The 20,669-nt window shown below is 41.6% G+C and overlaps 1 protein-coding gene across 5 annotated transcripts in view; it reads right to left on the reverse strand.

Moving 5' to 3' along the window:
* The window catches only part of AKAP11 (A-kinase anchoring protein 11), a 121,521-nt gene that overhangs the window by 91,143 nt on the left and 9,709 nt on the right, over positions 1-20,669 (reverse strand). For all 5 annotated transcript variants that reach the window (XM_029602947.1, XM_029602945.1, XM_029602946.1 and 2 more), the window contains 3 exons: positions 17,428-17,529; positions 4,803-4,919; positions 2,112-2,159 (listed from right to left, as the gene is read on the reverse strand). In XM_029602947.1, coding sequence (XP_029458807.1) covers positions 2,112-2,159; positions 4,803-4,919; positions 17,428-17,490 — 228 coding nt within the window. In that variant the 5' untranslated portion in view covers positions 17,491-17,529. The remainder of the gene's footprint in view (positions 1-2,111; positions 2,160-4,802; positions 4,920-17,427; positions 17,530-20,669) is intronic.

Genomic DNA, 20,669 nt, shown 5'->3' on the forward strand with positions numbered 1-20,669 from the left:
CTACAAGCCCTGCATATCCGCCAACATAAGCTCTAAATTGTACCCCACTCTTGTAGCATCGAGTAAAGACTCTAATGCGAAATGACAGCGGGTTCAGCATGGCAGGAAAAGGCTGCGGAGACAATCTAGGGGGCTCGTCTTCTTCACGGGACAGTGCAACCTAAGCGGTGGTTTCGAACTGTATGGTATTATTTTTTATGGATCCAGGGACATTGATATTCTTGGACTATTTTAAGTTTCAAGTCACTAGTTCAGGATTTTGATCAAGATCACGTTCCTGTAGGACACAAGGTTCTGTCTTCTTTTTCAGGGAGGATAATTCAGCTTACATTTTGGTAGGGGATCTAGAGAGAATCGAGAGCTGCCAGGAGTTAAACTGGCATAGTATTTAGGAGTTAAACTGTGGCATTATTCCTCAAGGAGGCAGCTGTCTGTGACTGGGAGGGTGGGAGACGATACATATTGGTGGGCATTTAGGAAATAGGAAAGATATGAGAAATTTTTCGTGGAAGGTAAAGTCCAGGGGGAGAATACCCTGCTGTTTGGGTGGGTAATGGGAGGTCACAAATTGTTTCCGATTAGGGCAGAGGTTATGGGGCTAATTGGCAGGCTGGGACTTGGTGGATGTGTGGCAACTTTTTCATCTTTCTGAACATAATTACACTTTCTTCTCTATGGCCCACAATGTATACTCTAGGATTGATTTCTTCTTACTAGACAAGGCCTTAGTGAACAAAGTGGGGTCATCTGGGATCGACCCCCATAACATGGTCCGACCATGCAGCTGTGTGGATAGCCCTCTGTGGTCTGGGTGGTCACTCCAGATCCCGCTTCTGGAGACTTAATGAAGCTATCCTGGATAATCCTGATTTTTGTGATCGTTTGAGTAAAGAGATGGGGGGACTACTTGGAAGAGAATGAGAATGGGGAGGTATCTGTGGGCACACTGAAGCAGTTGCCAGAGGTAAATTGATAGCCAGGGCCTCCTATATAAAGAAAGAGGGGGAAGCTAAGAGATTATGGCTGCTAGAACATATAGCTAAACTGGAGATTAACCACAAACGGCAATTTGAGCAACTACGGGGAGAGTTAAAGTCCCTAGATATGGAAGAGACTGTTTTCCAGATGGATAGGGTTAAACAGGAATTTTTTAGGGGGGTAATAAGGCCAGTCGATTTCTGGCTAGAAAACTTAAAAGCCAGGGCCAGAAAGAATCAAATTATTAAACTTAAGGGTAGACATGGACAAATGGTTTCAGATAGTGAGGGTATAAGAGCCCGGTTCACACAGTTTTATAGGTAGTTGTATTCCATATGTCAGGACATTAGTCCAAATGCTATTGCAGATTATTTAGGAGATTTGAATATGCCTAAAGTGGACCATATCCAACTGGAGTGGTTGAATAAGGAAATCTCAGAATTTGAGGTGTTGCACGTAATTAAGGAAATGAAGGTGGGCAAGACTCCAGGTTTAGATGGGTTCTCGGCAGGGTTTATAAGCAGTTATGTTCGATGGTATAAGACCGCTGATGCCGGCATATAATGATCTTCTACCTGGAGGTAAAATAGCGGATGTTGCTAATAGAGCGGGTATTACGGTACTACCGAAACCAGGTAGGGACACGCCCATATGTGGGTATTACAGGCCCATATCACTCCTACATTGAGACCTCAAAATTTTAGCCAACTGGCTTAAGGAAGTGGTGGACTCTTTGCTCCATTTAGAGCAGACAGGGTTTATGCCTGGCAGGATTTCTGCTGACAATGTCAGGAGGGTGATCAATTTAATCTGGAGGGCTCAGGAAACTGCTCTGCTTATGGTTGATGCTGAGAAGACATTTGACCTTGTTCACTGGGATTTTCTCTTTTCGGTACTAGAGAAATTGTCCATTTCTCTAAGACAAACTTTGCAACTGAACTATACCGGTCAAATTCCAAAGGTGTAAGCAGAAACAAGTTACCCAGTTAAGTCTCCCAATGAACATATCCAGCTGTTTATTATGATACACGCTTTTAATCTTTTCGTAGCTTTACTGAGCATTTCCATCACATTCCTTAAAGGAACTGCTCAAGAATAATAAAGCAAATATATTGTCTTCAGGTTTACTTTACCTGTACATAAGAAGCATCTGTCTCATCAGCAAAGCCAAGAAATGTGATCTGTGAAATATTCATAAGATAAGATTTACAATCTTAAATTGATCACACATTTAAACAATGAAATTCTACCAACATGTTAACCACAAGACAAGAACAAATTCCAGGGCATTATGAGATTAATTAAAATCCTTTTCTATGGTATGGGGTTGGCTAAGTTGGCAACAGCCCCACATTTTGGAATTACTATCCACTAAAGATAGGAGAGTTTAAGCAAATGTAAAGGTGATACTTTCAACTAGAGTAGGTACAGGTGACAGATCCCTTTTAACCTAACTGCACTATGATAACAATTTCACCTAAAAGACCCCACAAAAGGGTAAAACCAGTTTATAGCTACCAAATCAGGATTAGCTATCTACAAAGAGAAACAAAAAGGTTAACAAGTGACAAAAGCAAAACACCACGGAAAAAAACAAGCTATGAAAGGCAAAGAAAATGTGATGAAAATCATATATATGCAAAAAAAACACACATATTTGTAGTAAACCAAAAAATATAAATGCAGCTCAACAAAACCCTCCTTCTCCACACTCACTTGACCAAATTTCAGTCCCCTGGCCTAAGGATTGTATATCAAAGAAAGGGTAATCAAACTTTCAAAGTGTCAGTTTTTCAAAAAATTATTAACTTAGAGTAGTTATTCCATGCTAACACACTTTTCTATTTCTTGTAGGTGAATCCTAACAAATAAGCGTGGGTGTAGCTTGCTTATTGCGGCGGTTACTACCCCTAACCAATTAGGCTTGATACTTCACTTTGATGCAGCTCCAGCACTGCTCTCTACATCAATGGCAGGGGTGGAAGATAACTAGAACCAAAAAGGGCCCTGAGCTCAGCAGTCAGAGTACCAGATAAGTATGAGAAAAATAAGTGTGAAAGCTTGCTGGGCAGACTGGATGGGCCATTTGCTCTTCTTCTGCCATCATTTCTATGTTTCTATGATATTTATCATTTAAATAAATCCCATTCATCTTTTATAGCTTGCTTTCTTTGATATTGTGATTTTGCAATAATTAACCTTTTTCTCCTTACCTTCAGATGACTGTCCTCTTACGTGGAGCTACAGATAAAGTTGCAGCCATAAACCCTTTTGATTTTTGCTGTGATCTGGTGGGTTTTGCATCTCATTTGCATTAAAGGAGGCATCCCAAATTTTAGGAGTGACCAACTCCGGTCCTTGAGAGCCACAAACTAGCCAGGTATTCAAGATATCCACAATGAATATGCATAAGATAGATTTCCATATAATGGAGGCAGTGCATGCAAATTTACCTCATGCATATTCATTGTGGATATACTAGAAAACCTGTCCTGATGCTCCCAAGGACCAGAGTTGGCCACCCCTGCCATATATCCTACCAACAAGGGCTTAACTACAGACGTTTCAAAAGGGTAGGGTAAGGGACACACAAAATTGGAAGTGGAGGAAACATCAAACTCTCCAACACTTCTTTTTTCTGATGTCAATCACAACAGTCTGCGTAAAAGGTCAAAAGCTATAAAAAGGCATTATATTCCTCCATGCAATACCTCCAGAAAAATTATTTAAACTGGGATGGAAATAAAGTTCCCATTGTATATGAACTATGATTACACTTGTTGTACTCTATACCAATTAAAATAATTAAGTGTGGATGGTTCCACTTAAGTTGCTGGGTCTAACTTGATTTAAGTTGACTGCAAAAACTAGAATTGCAAAAACTGTCTAAAACTGCTATGCAATAAGAATCCTCTATCCATTCCTCTTCTGTATATATTCTGAACAATCTGCACATAATATAGGAGCAAATGGAATATATAATCACTCTTATTAAGGATAGGTAGGCCTGAATCAGTTTAGCTCGGTTTACAATCTGAATTTATTTATAGATCTTACTACATAATAGTTCACAGTTGACAAATAAAGTTACTTGTTTGGTTCTTATTGTTTTCTTTTTCTTTTCAATTGAGAAAACACTTACATGGGATCAGTGTTAGAAAATTAGTACATTATTCAACTATAGTCACATCTCAAAATACCTGATAAGTCCAATCACCAGTAAACTGCATACCATAATCATATGACTAAGCACAGTAATTTGTAAAATCTGCCAGCGTCATTGGTGGCCAAATTCACTGTTTGTCACATATATTCATACTTTGCTCCAGACTGTTTAAGGGGCAAGTACACATACATTTTATATATTACTATTATCTGAGACTTTTTATTGCACTCTAGCTATGGGACCTTAAAATTCATTACTGTAACTGCAATGCATACATTGCAAAGCTTCAGATGGAGAGTAAATGAGAGAAACTGGTGAAAGAGACTATTTAAGTAGAAAAAGAACATTTAAACAGCCGAGATTTCAGAGGTGCAAAAAAGGGATAGCATCAGATGTAGAAAACTCCAGCAGAAATGAGCTAGAAGAGAAAAAAAGAAGAGTGAAGTGTTTGTGCAAGAGCAGGATTTTATAAAAGGGTGAGAGAAAGGCAAGTTGCGTGCATGCACATTCACTCCCACCGTCAGTCACTTTTGGAATCTGCTTCTGTTCCTTTCCCACAAGCACTCCAATGTTCATTTTATGTCTCCTGCAAGTACATACACATATCTTATGTCACACTGTAGATAAATGTAAACGTCAGGATGTGGGCATGCCAAACCTCAATCACATTTTCTTCATCACCCTCCTTTAACCATTCGCCAGCTAACACGTTACACAACTCCTTTCTGCTCTTCAGCAGCGCCTTCACAGAATGCAGCATATCCTCAGTGAAATTCTAGGAAAAAAGGAATACATATGTCTTGCAAACATATTTTAACAAAATATATAACATATGATGCATTTAACAGCAACTTGATCGTAAGTTATAAAAACATATTAAAAACCACAGAAGCAAGATGTTCCATCCAGAACTAATGGAGCCTACTTTCCAGGACACATGTATTCATGCGTCTGCACACATACATGGATCTGAAAGAACGCACCTACCTGTCACAATCCTCATATTCCCCCTGATATGTTTGGAAAATATGACACAGATAGGATACCAAACACAAAAGTTATTAAGAGGACACACAGAGGGTGCTCATAAGCCTTCTTTTCTTTTGGAAAGTAGGCTAAAAAGTGTGCAAGTAAAAAATATAAACAAAAACTTAAAGCTGCTGAACAGCATACAGAAAAAGAACACAGATTAAAAAAAAGATCGGCCCAGGAGCACCCTCCCCTCCCTCCCTCCCTCCATATCTATTGACTAAAAGAATAAATTTAGCAGGAACTCACAAACCACTGAAAAACGTCAAATGCAACACAATCTAGTATAATAAGGTCACTAGACAGAAATAAGCCAATGAAATAAGGAAGGAGAAAGGAAAGGAAAGGAAGAGACTATGAAAGAAGATAGTGGAAGAGAAACAGGACTCAGAAACCTTAAAGTGAGCATCAGCATGCGGTAGATGGACATAGACTATCTATATATCAATCATGTAAGTCTTTTAAAACTTTTTTATAATAAAAATGTCCCAGACCCTTATCCAAGTCATCCCAGACAGGGGAGACGGGTCTTTCCAATGATCTGCAGCCAGCACATGGACTGCTAGAAGTAGATAACACAAAGTATATAAAATGCACATTATTTAAAGCAAGGAAACAATTCTGAAGCAGAGGTTCACCTGAAACATGGTATCATGTCTCACATTTATTTTCGGTAGCTCCTGTGGACTTTAGCATCAAAGATGAGGTGTGATGTACGAAACAACAAATAAGTCTGATTTGTTTGTTTCAAAGATTATTTTATCACATATAAAAAACCTTTGGAAAAAATAGCAATTTATGCCTATGATTACATAGCAGACTTTTGAAAGGAAAGTTCTCTCTCTTTCTGCCCACATTATGAAGCATTACATTACAGCGACACTCCTGTTGATTAACAAGTTGTGAGGCTTTACCAGATCCATATAAAATATAACACCGAGAACAGCTGTTTTTATGTTTAGGACTATTAGTTTTGTTTTCTAAACTTTTAGGTCCCCTGATGCAGCACTGGCCAGAACGTTGATGTCGGAACAGCTTGAAAAATTTCATATGCCCGAGAAAATGAACTGCGGAAGATTATAGGCTAAGTGCTTTTTTTTTTTTTGGTATTTGATGATATGGTTGATCTTTTTATGGGACTGCATTAAATGTTTATGAAGTTTGGACAAATGTTTGTGAGTTTTGGGACACAGCTTTTGATGCACATATTTCAGTGATTTCTGAATATAAAACAAAAAAAAAGACTTTGGACAAATGATGATGGTCAGGGTGTAAGGCTAAGTGTGAAGTTATGTGATCTTAACAGCTTGTTTGATGCCTTTTTTTCAAGAAATTTTCTAAAAGATATATGTTTTGGGCATAAGGTTTCTTTATTCATGAATTACTTTGTCTAGAACTGAATTTATAAATTGCATAAGAAATTCCTTTAATCTAATGTTTTGTTTTCAGATGTTTATAGCCCTAGGTTCTAGGATGTGGTGTGTTCTAGAATGCACCAGCAGGCTCCGCACCAGTGAGAGAGACAATGACCTGTACGACACCAGAACCAGAATATCTGGAGAAAAAAAAAAAACTACTTTTTCGGCACCATAGGGACCTTCCATGTCAGGAAGAACAAAGTGACTTGTGCCAAGGCCATTTTTCTTGGTGTTGAGGACGGGTCTGCCCCTGAAGAGCTCCACGCAAACAGGGCTGACTTCCTCGGTGCCAAGAGAGAAGGCCCTGTAGGGAATCCCTTGCATCTCTTAGAAGAGGGTCTTCTCAACGCCTCTTCTAGCTCCTTCTGCACTACACCCAACTCCTGATCTATAATGGAGTTCAGGAAGCCAGCGCCTTGTGGGGAGGGAAGTCTTCCCAAAAGAGTTGCAGGAGTATAAGAATGCCACGCCCCCCCATGACCTATGCTTCTTATGGCGCCAGGAGTCTGAAGAGGCTTCACTCCAGGAAGTGGAGTTCCTATGCTGAAGTTTCAGAGTCTTACCCAAGAGCATCTTCCACAGGGCTTCCATCTTCCATGGGTGGTCCTACTTCACCTGCAGAAACCTATTGCCACAACTGGAACAGTTAAGTGCATCATGGTCAGAGCCCAGGCAGTGATGAGAGAGGGTTTCCATGATAGCCATGCAAAGTTCACATATGCAGGCCTTAGACCCAGTGAAGCTAGGACGGATGAGACATTGATCTCTTCAGTGTTGAAAATGTCTTAAGAGCCCTGAGGAAAGGAGGATTCCATCCATACCGGCTGTAGGAGCAATGGCAAGTTGATGACATCAGCACGACTGGAAGCTCAGATGGAAAAGAGAGAACTGCTGATGTCAGTGGCGCCCAAGGGCTTCATGCTTCACACTTCCTAGGTAAGGAACTTGATTTGGGTGATTGAAGGCAGCATAGATATGAGGAAACTGTGTCTATGCTCCAATTCAGCTGATTCCCTTTGGTCAAAACTAGAAGAAATAACACTCGCTGCTATATGTGTGGTATTAAAAGGGCTAGGGAAGAGCCTGTCATGGCACTTTATACAGCTGTCAGCTAGGTCCTCATCAGTGAATTTTAGGGTCCAGGCCCAAGATACCAAAATTTCAGACTGTCACAAGAAACTGGATGTCTGAAAAACGTCAGTTTAGTGATGTTTCCTTAATTAAGGATCTCTATATATAATATGGTTGTGGTGCAGGTGCAGAATGTTTGTCTGTCTGGGACTAGTGGAGTGTGAAGCAAACATGCACATCCTACCAACCACTGACTGCCTAGAGAGAAGGAGCTCTGGACCACTGGTGGAGCCCACCCACCAGCGGATAAAGGTGGATGGAACCTCGAACCACTGGCAAAGTCCACCTGCCAGCAACTGAAGAGGGAAAGAGGCCCTAGCCCCTAGCAGAACTTACCCACCAGTGGAAGAAGAATGGAGGAGCTCCAGGACATTAGCAGAGCTCACCCACCAGTGGCCTAAGAGGGAAAGAGGCCTAGACCAAGGGCATTATTTAACAAGGAAAGAGACCACAGAAGACCTACCTAAAGGGTCTTTGCTAGATACTGATGGTCCTCTAACAGAGTTTGGGAGGACTACCAGAGATCTCACCTTGTTGTAGATCATTAATAAAATTAGGGAACAAAGAAAGAGAATATTTCTTTTATAGCTCTACAGTAAATTCATTAGGTGTTAGAGACATTTTATTAGGCAACTGCTTCCATAATTTTAGTGGACATAATAAGAGCTTCTAACTTTAAAGCCTTTTCTGGTGAAGAAGAATAGAAGTTAATACTGATAAGAAAAAATCATCAATTGAGAAGCAGCAGTAACAACTTATGATGTATATAACTGCTCTTAGCTGTCTGCAAAATCAATCAGACATTGAGAGACATCACAAGCTCCCCTCTCTCTGGTCTTCATACAGAAATACCAGATTGCACTTGCCTTTTTCTAAGCTAGGAAGCAAGGAGCCAACCAGTTTTATTAACCTCTTCATGACACATCTAAACCACTAGACTACACTCAAGTATTTATGCACATCACTGGTATTTTATATGGTAATATTCTACTGTCCTCTAATAGAAAACAAATCGGGTGCATTTCTCTTTAATACAAACTTTGCAACTGAACTATACCAGTCAAATTCCAATGGTGTAAGTAGTGGTAAGTTACCCAGTAAGTCTCCCACAGAAGTTTACTGGGTAACTTTAGAACAATGTTTTATCAGACCAGACATAAGCGTGTTAAGTTTAGCTGGGTAGCGCTCAAAATTAGTGCTACCCGGCTAAGTTTCAGCAATACCCTCATGCCCCTCCCCTATTTACTCAACTAAAATTTCACTGGTTAAGAACATAAGAGCATGCCATGCTGGGTCAGACGAAGGGTCCATCAAGCCCAGCATCCTGTTTCCAACAGTGGCCAATCCAGGCCATAAGAACCTGGCAAGTACCCAAAACCTAAGTCTATTCCATGTTACTGTTGCTAGTAATAGCAGAGGCTATTTTCTAAGTCAACTTAATTAATAGCAGGTAATGGACATCTCCTCCAAGAACTTATCCAATCCTTTTTTTTTAAAAATGCTATACTAACTGCACTAACCACATCCTCTGGAAACAAATTCCAGAGTTTAATTGTGCATTGAGTGAAAAAGAACTTTCTCCAATTAGTTTTAAATGTGCCACATGCTAACTTCATGGAGTGCCCCCTAGTCTTTCTATTATCTGAAAGAGTAAATAACCGATTCACATCTACCCGTTCTAGACCTCTCATGATTTTAAACACCTCTCTTTTATCCCCCCTTAGCCATCTCTTCTCCAAGCTGAAAAGTCCTAACCTCTTTAGTTTTTCCTCATAGGGGAGCTGTTCCATTTCCCTTATCATTTTGGTCGCCCTTCTCTGTACCTTCTCCATCGCAATTATATATTTTTTGAGATGTGGCGACCAGAATTGTATACAGTATTCAAGGTGCGGTCTCACCATGGAGCGATACAGAGGCATTATGACATTTTCCATTTTATTCACCATTCCCTTTCTAATAATTCCCAACATTCTGTTTGCTTTTTTGACTGCCACAGCACACTGAACCGAAGATTTCAATGTGTTATCCACTATGGCGCCCAGATCTCTTTCTTGGGTTGTAGCACCTAATATGGAACCTAACATTGTGTAACTATAGCATGGGTTATTTCTCCCTAAATGCATCACCTTGCACTTATTCACATTAAATTTCATCTGCCATTTCGATGCCCAATTTTCCAGTCTCACAAGGTCTTCCTACAATTTATCACAATCTGCTTGTGATTTAACTACTCTGAACAATTTTGTATCATCTGCAAATTTGATTACCTCACTCGTATTTCTTTCCAGATCATTTATAAATATATTGAAAAGTAAGGGTCCCAATACAGATCCCTGAGGCACTCCACTGCCCACTCCCTTCCATTAAGAAAATAGTCCATTTAATCATACTCTCTGTTTCCTGTCTTTTAGCCAGTTTGTAATCCATGAAAGGACATCGCCACCTATCCCATGACTTTTTACTTTTCCTAAAAGCCTCTCATGAGGAACTTTGTCAAACGCCTTCTGAAAATCCAAGTACACAACATCTACCGGTTCACCTTTATCCACATGTTTATTAACTCCTTCAAAGGACAAGAAATTGAAATCTTGGGGTTTGCCTGGATAACTTAAATGTTCACCAGACAAACCCTTGTCAATATCAAGGTCATAATCTTCAAGAGTACGACTCACTAATGGACCAGTGTCAGTTCAAGGAGCACCTATTAGTTTCCAACAATAACTTGTGTTAACCCCTAGTGTCCTGAAACAGATTTTCAAGAATTCTGAAGCACTAAAATGAAAACTGTTATGCAGTATTGCTCACGCTTCCTATTGAGCTAGCGTATAATTACAGGAAGTCTCACATGGTGCAGATGTACCGAATTAAAAAGCTGACTCCACAAATGCATAAATAAGAGATCAATGCAAAGCTTGCTTTATCAGTGCTCCCTCCAAAAAACCCTGAAACTACTGCGCTGCTGCAGCTATCGACAGCAAATGGAAGTCGGCGCTGCCAGCAGCAGAGAGGTTCTGCTGGACTCAGAAGTACAAGATAAAGATTATTGAAAACTCAAAAGCCATAGATAGAATAACATACCTGTAAAGAAAGAGTTTGTAGCAGCTTAAGAAATGGATTTCTTTAATGATAAAACAAAGCCAAAACATAAAAACATTAACAGAAAAGACAAATCTCCACAAAAGGTGCTTCAGCAATAAACTTGCTAAAAAATACTTCCAACCAGTACATATGAAGAAAGTACCCCTTCAAAATACACAGAACGAGAAACCTATTGACATAAAAATGTGAAATGAAATCAGCAATCCATGTTATAACTCATTCTTATCAAATGAATGTGCAATATAACCACTTTAATAGGGCTGTATATCATGAACATGAGGGATAAATAACACCGTGGTCCACATAAAGAAGCCAAACAAATTTCACCACTTCAATCCTGTTCTTAAAAATCCAACTCTCTACTACACTACATTCAAAGGCATGGCCCCATCCTATCTCAGGAGATTTACCACTCTCTGTATACCTACTCTACACTACAAACTCAAGAATGTCTGGTTGTGCATCCCCAAGCCTCACCAACACCAGGAAGAAAACCTTTGCAGGTTCAGTCCCAACACTGTGGAACACCCTACCTCCTAAAATGAGACGCCTCAAATCTAACCATCAAGAAATTAGTGAAAACCTGGCTCTTTGAAGCAGCATTTTGTACGAATCAATGACACAAACTCTACTAAGGATTCAGTACAACACCCCTTAAACCATATTAAACAATTTATTCTTAGACAATATTGCACTATTTACACATGTATCTTACTTGGACAATGCTATTTAACTACTGTAATCTACTATACCAATTGCTTATATTTAAACAGAGTATGTTACACTGCAATTACTATGTCATTCTTTATCAACAGCTCTATTTGAATCATGCTATGAATTCCCTGGCTGGAAAGGTGTCATAAATTAAATGATGACAATGATCATTATGTTTAAAGTAGTGGCTCTCAACCCAGTCCTCGGAAAGCAGAGTTGCTTACCAGTAACAGGTGCTCTTCAAGGACAGCAGAATGTTAATAGTCACATATGGTGACATCATCATCACATATGGTGACATTGAGCATGCCCAGCATGCCTTATACCATGCGTCCACATGGAGTCCCTCTCCAATCTTATAACAGAATTATAATTACAACAAAAATTAGGAGAAACCCAACTCCATGGGGTGGCGGGTGGGTTTCATGAGGACTAAGATCCTACTGTCCTCGAGGAACACCTGTTACAAGTATGCAACTCTGCTTTCTCCAAGGATGAGCAGAATGGTAGTGCACATGTGTGAATCCCTAGCTACAGGCTGCTCTCCAACACAAAAAGGGGACCAACAGACACCTAACCAGGTGCCAACGGGCACAACAACAATAGTGCTGTTGGTAACAGCGAGAGAGACAGCCTGAACCCAAACAGGCCCTAAACTGGGAGAGTTGGGTTCTACACCTCAAACAGGTTCCACAGGACAGACTGCTGAACCTACTGTTGGGTCAGCCACCTCTATCCAGACAATAGTGAGATGTGACTGTGTGGAGAGAACTCCACGTCATAGCCTTGCAGATCTCCTCCATGGGAACTGCTCACAAGTGGGCCACCGATGCTGTCATGGCTCTGACAGGATGAGCCTTGATGTGACCTCCAAGATACAGTCCCCCCTGGGCATAACAGGAGATGCAATCTGCTAGCCAATTGGATAGTGTTTGTTTGGCAATGGCAACGCCCAACCTATTCCTATCAAAAGAAATACAAAGTTGGGTGGACTGTCTATGGGCTTGTGTCTGCTCCAGGTAGAAGGCTAAAGTTCACTTGTAGTCCAAACCGTACAGTGCTCATTCACCTTGGTGTGAATGGGGCCTGGGAAAGAATGCTGGCAGGACAATGGACTGGTTAAGATGAAAGTCTGCCACTACCTTAGGCAGGAACTTAGGGTGCGTATGTAAGACCACCCTGTCATGAAAAAACACTTGCTGTAATTACACGATGTTAGGTTCTATATTATGAGCTACCACCCAGGAAAAAGATCTAGGCATCATAGTAGATAATACTTTAAAATCGTCGGCTCAGTGTGCTGCAGTAGTCAAAAAAGCAAACAGAATGTTAGGAATTATTAGGAAGGGAATGGTTAATAAAACGGAAAATGTCATAATGCCTCTATATCGCTCCATGGTGAGACCACACCTTGAATACTGTGTACAATTCTGGTCGCCGCATCTCAAAAAAGATATAGTTGCGATGGAGAAGGTACAGAGAAGGGCAACCAAAATGATAAAGGGGATGGAACAGCTCCCCTATGAGGAAAGGCTGAAGAGATTAGGGCTGTTCAGCTTGGAGAAGAGACGGCTGAGGGGGGATATGATAGAGGTCTTTAAGATCATGAGAGGTCTTGAACGAGTAGATGTGACTCGGTTATTTACTCTTTCGGCTAATAGAAGGACTAGGGGGCATTCCATGAAGTTAGCAAGTAGCACATTTAAGACTAATCGGAGAAAATTCTTTTTCACTCAACGCACAATAAAGCTCTGGAATTTGTTGCCAGAGAATGTGGTTAGTGCAGTTAGTGTAGCTGGGTTCAAAAAAGGTTTGGATAAGTTCTTGGAGGAGAAGTCCATTAACGGCTATTAATCAAGTTTACTTAGGGAATAGCCACTGCTATTAATTGCATCAGTTGCATGTGATCTTCTTAGTGTTTGGATAATTGCCAGGTTCTTGTGGCCTGGTTTGGCTTCTGTTGGAAACAGGAAGCTGAGCTTGATGGACCCTTGGTCTGACCCAGCATGGCAATTTCTTATGTTCTTATATGTATATATATATTTTTTCTCTCTCTCTCTCTCTATATATATATATATATATTGAAAAGCACCGGTCCAAGTACAGATCCCTGAGGCACTCCACTGTATACCCTTTTCTACTGAGAACATTGACCATTTAATCCTACTCTCTGTTTCCTGTCTTTTAACCAGTTTCTAATCCACGAAAGGACATCACCTCCTATCCCATGACTTTTTAGTTTTCTTAGAAGCCTCTCATGAGGGACTTTGTCAAACGCCTTCTGAAAATCCAAATACACTACATCTACCGGTTCACCTTTATCTACATGTTTATTAACCCCTTCAAAAAAATGAAGCAGATTTGTTAGGCAAGACTTCCCTTGGGTAAATCCATGTTGACAGTGTTCCATTAAACCATGTCTTTCTATATGCTCTACGATTTTGATCTTGAGAATAGTTTCCACTATTTTTCCCGGCACTGAAGTCAGGCTCACTGGTCTATAGCTACCCAGATCGCTCCTGGAGCCTTTTTTAAATATTGAGGTTACATTGGCCACCCTCCAGTCTTCAGGTGCAATGGATGATTTTAATGATAGGTTACAAATTTTAACTAATAGATCAGATATTTTATTTTTTAATTCCTTCAGTACCCTAAGATGCATATCATCCGGTCCAGGTGATTTGCTACTCTTTAGTTTGTCAATCTGGCCTACTATTTCTTCCAGGTTCACAGTGATTTCGTTCAGTTTGTCTGACTCATTACCCCTGAAAACCATCTCCGGAACTGGTATCTACCCAACATCCTCATTAGTAAACACGGAAGCAAAGAATTAATTTAGTCTTTCTGCAATGGCCTTATCTTCCCTAAGAGCCCCTTTAACCCCTCGGTCATCTAATGGTCCAACCAACTCCCTCACAGCCATGTGTTAAAATACCACATGGCTACCTGGTGTTGGTTTGGATCAGGACAACTTTGTTGGACAGCCAATCTCTGAGAGCCCATAGCACATATCTGATCGCCCGAAGCTCCAGGAAGTTGATTTAACAAGAGTGTTTCTGAGCGGAACAAAGACCTTGGGTGCTAAGCCCTTTTACATTAACTCCCCATCCCAGGGTGGACGCATCCATGGTTAGGACAATTTGGGTAGGGAGATTTCAAAAAGATTCCCCTTTCCAAATTTAAAAGTATCCTCCACCAGGACAATGAGTCCAGGAGAGACGGGGTGAATCAAATGCAATCCTGGATGCTGTGAGTGGCCTGACACCACTGCACCAACACCAGCAGGGTCGGTAACACACCGATGAGCACTTTGAGCTTCTCCAATAGCGGTATGAAGATGGGCGGCACCGGGTTGGTGCCAACAACCGAAGCCCTGCAGCAGCCGCTCCACTGCCAGCTGGACTCAGCGCTCCAGCTCCTCCTCAAATGTTGCCGATGACAACACCGAATGGGGGGGAAGGAGAGGTGAACAGATCTTCTTTGGCATCGGGACTGGTGGAGACCGTCACGACCCCGGCACTTTGGACTAGCACTCCTTGTTTTGGGGACATCGCAGTATGAGCTAGTGCATCCCCATTCATCAATGGGGACCAGTGCCAATGCTTCTTTGGCTTCCCTCAATGCTCGGCCTGCACTTCCTCGGTGCTAAGGTCAATGCCGAGGAACCCAATGTCCTTGGCTTGAAGGAGATTGATGGTGATCGGTCTCTGGCGGCCCTATCTGCCAACGGCACCAATGGTCCCACCGATGTTGATGGTTCGGTATCCATAGGTGCGGCTCCTTGGTCCTTTGATGCCAATGCCGATGGCTTGGACTTCTTCGACCTGAAGAGCTGATCTATCTTGTCGAGTTGAAGCCGACTTCCCTTTGGGGTCATGTGGGCGCATAAGCAGCAACCCCAGACATCATGCGAATTCTCAGGCATAGGACACATCTCATATGATCAGTGATAGACATAGGCCTCAGGTACAAACTGAAATGATGGCAGCGGGCGACAATGGCCAGCGAGCACCGCCACCACAGGGAATTGACCATGAAAGGAAACTTCCCAGAATCGCTGAAAACCCTGACTAGGAACACTAAGGGAAGGCACCAAGAGGGACCCGGTGATGGAGTAACACAAAAACCCCGCAAAAAACGTGAGAAAAGTTAAGTTTTACACAAGGCCAAAAACAGCCAAAGGTGAGCTCACTCACACCACGATGCTTACAGCTCCGCATGGTATAGGGCATGCTGGGCATGCTCAGCGTGCCTAGTCAAAGACAATTTTTCCACATCGGAGCTCCATATGATGACGGCACCCATTTGTGAGGACTACCACCTGCTTGTCCTTGGAGAATATCTACAATGAATATACATGAGACAGATGTACATGCACTGCCTCCACTGAATACAAATTTATTTCATGCATTTTAATTGTGGTTATCCTGAAAATCTGACTTGCTAGGATTGTCCCAAGAACTTTGTTGAGTACCCCTAATACAAAGTACTCATATTTCTGTGTTTCTAAATTTAATTTAAATACAGGACTTATATTCTGCGATTCTGGGGGTCAGCCCATTCAATGCAGCAGAGAACAAGGCTCATCTGAATACTTCTCCCAGAGGACAGTGTGAGCCATCTAGATTTGAACTTTCACAGCAGTAGAGGACCAAAAAGGCTCATCTGCATACTTCTCCCAGCAGCCCTATTAGAGGACGCTGCAAACCATTTTGGCTCAGCTCCCACAGCCTAGCTTCCACATCTCTTCTTTCCAGCAGTAAACAATTGGAAGGCATGTGCACCACTTCCCATAAATTTTCAACAGATTTATTTATTTGAGACAGTAACTGAGGATTTGTTTAAAACAAGGGTTAATAAAGTATGTAACCGGGTAGTTACAAGCAGATTAACCATAGTCTCTAAGGATCACTGACAGACAAATATAAAATAAACCAATAGATTAAAAGTATTTTAGATTAGTTTTAACATCCCTAATCTCTTACAAATTTTAAAATCACCAACAACTGAACAAAATTAAGATGCAGGCCAGGACTGAGAGGGGGACTTTCCAGTCTTGTGCGCCAAGTGCCACAAGTCTAATTACCTACCAAATGGTGAGAGGTTATATGTGTGCACTCGGTGTAAAGAGCTACGAGCCCTCATAGAACTTGTAATATCTGGAGGCTAGAGTGGCCGAGGCTGGGGGTGGGGGGGGAGCAGGCTGCACTGTGGCTGGGGGTAGGAGGTGGCAATAAGCAGAAGCCTTTGGGGAATTTCCATGGATGGCTGTGCCCCCTGCTCTGGCTGCATAGGGTGGGGTGAGAGAGCAATTCATAAGGGCTTCTGGGGAATTTCCACAGGTGTCAGCTAGTCCCACCCCACCCCCCTCCCCCACTCTCAGCGACCAAAAACAGTGATGGAAGCTGTATGTCTGGCTCCCACCAACCCTTCAGATACATTTAAAAGCTGAGCAGCTCGTAGCTACTCAATTTTTAAATACATAAATTTTACTGAATAATTTTAAAATATTCTCCAAAATATTTACTTATGTCTTCACTACTAGATGTGCAAAGCAATGTCATATGACCACAAAGCTGTTAAAACAGAAAACTATCCAAATCTAATCTGGCATGATATCTGCTCAGTTATCTGATTAAAAATCACTTATCCTTTTACAAGTTCAGTGTGCACTAGGACTTGGGAAGATTATTACAGGACATAACTTCATTAGCAATATCTGCTTATTGCCCAATAGTGTCAGCGCTTGAAAGAATCCCTAAGAGTATTGCATTGCATCAGAGTAACCTTATTCACTTCAAGGCTATTTTGATTGAATCTATAAATGCACAGCTTTAACAGCTAAGACACAGTTTTAGGGAAGGAAGGATTAATAAGGAATATATTAATTACTTCTTTTTTTACAGATATCCTAGGCTTCATCTGACTGCCTTTCATCTTGCTATAGGTTTCCATGATGTCAATCTTCAACAATGGCCTTCAACCCCAAAACAGCTGAAAAAAATAAAGTAAAATAAAGTCACATAAATATGAACCATCAAATTATTTTATTTATTTACAAAAAATGTATATTCTACCCTCTCATCAGATACATACTGCTCAAGGTGGATTATAACATAATTTAAAAAATTCTACATACACAATAAAACACAATATTATTAACAATAAAACAAGATAAAATCAATTAAAAAGAATAATCAATCAGGAACAGAATCTAATCAAAAGCCTCACTGAATAAATGTGCTTTTAATGCCTTCCTAAAACCTTTATATCTGTTTGTAGCTGCAAACTCGCTGGAAGACCATTCCAAAGGGTGGGTCAACAGAAAAAGCCCATTAACGTGTATGCTGTAATCGTGCACTAGAAACTGCCAGAGTTTCTATTATTTTAGATCACATTTCATAGAAAAACAAAAATGATTTATTTAATGAGTTTAAATAGGATGGGACATGACTTCATTAAATAGGTTGCAGACCAGCAGTGAGAGGGGGGACTTTCCAGTCTTTTGCACTGAGTACAGTTCAAGAGGCCACACTGGGACCGTGTGGCAGAAGAAGAAAGGGGTGCATGGTCAAGTCCACTAGCCACTTTGGGCTCCCCAATCTACCAATCCTGCCTTCTGCCACTGTTACCAACCCAGCTCGCCCAGCTCTCTTCCTCAACTCTGCCCCTCTTCCGACGTCATCAGAGGGGCCACCCAGGCAACTCAAGAGGCCATGCTAGGACTGCAAGGCAGAAGAAGAAGAAGAGGATGAGTGCTCAAGCCCACCAGCAACTTTGAGTTCTACTCCCAACCCACCAATCCTGCCTTCTCCTGTTGCCTTCTCCCCCTTCCCACGTCATCAGAGGAGCTGGCCCAGACAGCTCAAGAGACCACACCAGAGGCAGGCCCTCCTGCCAAAGGGCCTGATGCCAAAGAGCCATGTCAAAGGGCCCTGCCCCTTTGTGCACACCCTGAGAGCGCCTGATCTTCTCCTTCCTGTCCTACTTGCCAGCAGCTGCCCTTCTACCATAGTGAGTACCCTAGCCACGCCTGTGGAATTTGCCTTTCACTCACCGGGTTGGAATCGTTAAAAGCTAGCCCCTTCCACCATGTGCCTCATTATATGCCTAATCGGGGTCTCCCATCCCTTCTCCCATAACTACAATTATGGGCCAAGGTCGTCTTGCCCCCAACCATCCATCTCATTCCCTCATAATCTCCCGTTCCCAAAGAACGCTCATCTATCCTCCCCTAGACTGGCCTCCAAAGTGGCACCCTCCAACCCCTCCTCAATCACTCCTTTCAACCTACTCCTCCTAGGTTCATCCACAAACAAATCTCACTACATGACCTTTTCATGATAAATGCTGCTGACATCATGTGCCTGATGGGCTCTTGACAAGACTCACCACAGTTCCAACAAATTTGCCCCCATGCTGTTACCTATATCTACACCTCTCACCTCAAGCAATGAGGTAGAGGGGTAGCAATACTATTTTAAGGACACCTTTGATCTCCATCGCATCCCATACTCGAGTTTGAACAGTACTGAGTCCATATTCCTACAAAAAAAACCACACACACCCACCCCAAATGGGGCCTCTTCCTACTTTACCACCCACTACCTAGCAAAAAAGAAACCCTCCAAAATCTTCTCATGACCCAGACAGACATCACCCAAGAACTTTTTTCCTCAGCAACATGAACATACAAGTTGATAATCCATACTCCATACCTACAAAAGAATTCCTACCTGCCATGGAAACCCTTGACCTGATCCAACTAATCAGCAAGCCAACACACGAAGCAGGCCATACCATCAACTTCATGATCTTTCCACAAAACCTATTCCCAGAGCTTCTTACCATCATCCGGTCTCTGCCTCTCTCCTCATCTGATCAACACTTAATCTGCCTTGAGAAACACCTGCCTCTTATCACAAAGAAGATCAACATCCTCCACATTAAGCAATCAGACCTTCAACTAACTACCACAAAACTCTTCTAACCCTGCAAGAACTTAACTCCTACCAGCCCCATCCATCCTCTAATGCCAGCTAAGAAACTGGCTCGACCACAAGACTAGTAAATGACAGAAGGTTTGGAGAAGTTTCTGGAAGACAGATCCATTAACTTATTAGCTAGGCAGGCATGAGCATCATCACCTCCTATGTCTGGGAATGAGCAAAAGAGAAAGGATCTGACAGGCACTTCCAAGTGACCCAGACTGGCCACTGTTGGAGACAGAATGCTGGGCTCAATGGACCACTGGATTGAGCCTTCAGGGCACTTATGTTCTTAACTGAAAACCAAAACAAAGATTCACACGCAACATCCTATTTAGAAAGTTGGTAAAAACACATTTGTTTCTATTAGCATTTACCAGATTTTGTAGCTTTTTGCTGTTTTTGTTTGCTTATTTAGTATGATGTATATGTTTTATGCTGTATTACATTTACAGATATTGTACCTTGCCATAATTTTTCAAAAACAAATAATTGCCAAACAGGTAAACAAGATGACAAAACATTTTTCAGATATTTCAGAAAAAGAAAGGAAGCCCAAAGTGGAATATTGAAATTGAAAGGTGACCAGAAGCAATATGTGGCGAGAGGAGAATATGGCATAAATATTAAACAAATACTTCAGTTCGGTATTCACAAAAGAAAACACCGGAGAAGGACCGCTGCTAGTTGAGACGACCGAAAATGAGGGTAGAGTAAACAAAACTTCATTTACAGAAGAGAATGTTTGGGAAGAGCTAGGAAAACAAAGTGGACAAGGCCACGGAGCCAGATGAGATACATCCTAACTTACTAGGAGAGCTCAGAGATGTTCTGGCAAGTCCACTGAAAGAATGTTCAATGGATCCCTGGAAACAGGAGTTGTGCTGTGTAACTAAAGAAGAGCCGTGGTGGTGCCGCTTCACAAAAGTGGTAGCAGAGAGGAGGCTGGAAACTACAAGCAGTTAGTCTCACTTAGGGGGTGGGAAAATGGAGAAATTGCTGAAGGAAAGAATAGTGAACTATTTACAATCTAGTGGGTTGCTGGACCTAAGGCAACATGGATTCACCAGGGGAAGGACCTATCAGACAAATCTGATTGATTTTTTTTGACTGGGTTAGTAGAGAATTGGATCAAGCTTGAAGAAT

The sequence above is a fragment of the Rhinatrema bivittatum genome, chromosome 5 (assembly GCF_901001135.1).
Source record: "Rhinatrema bivittatum chromosome 5, aRhiBiv1.1, whole genome shotgun sequence".
Lineage (NCBI taxonomy): Eukaryota > Metazoa > Chordata > Amphibia > Gymnophiona > Rhinatrematidae > Rhinatrema > Rhinatrema bivittatum.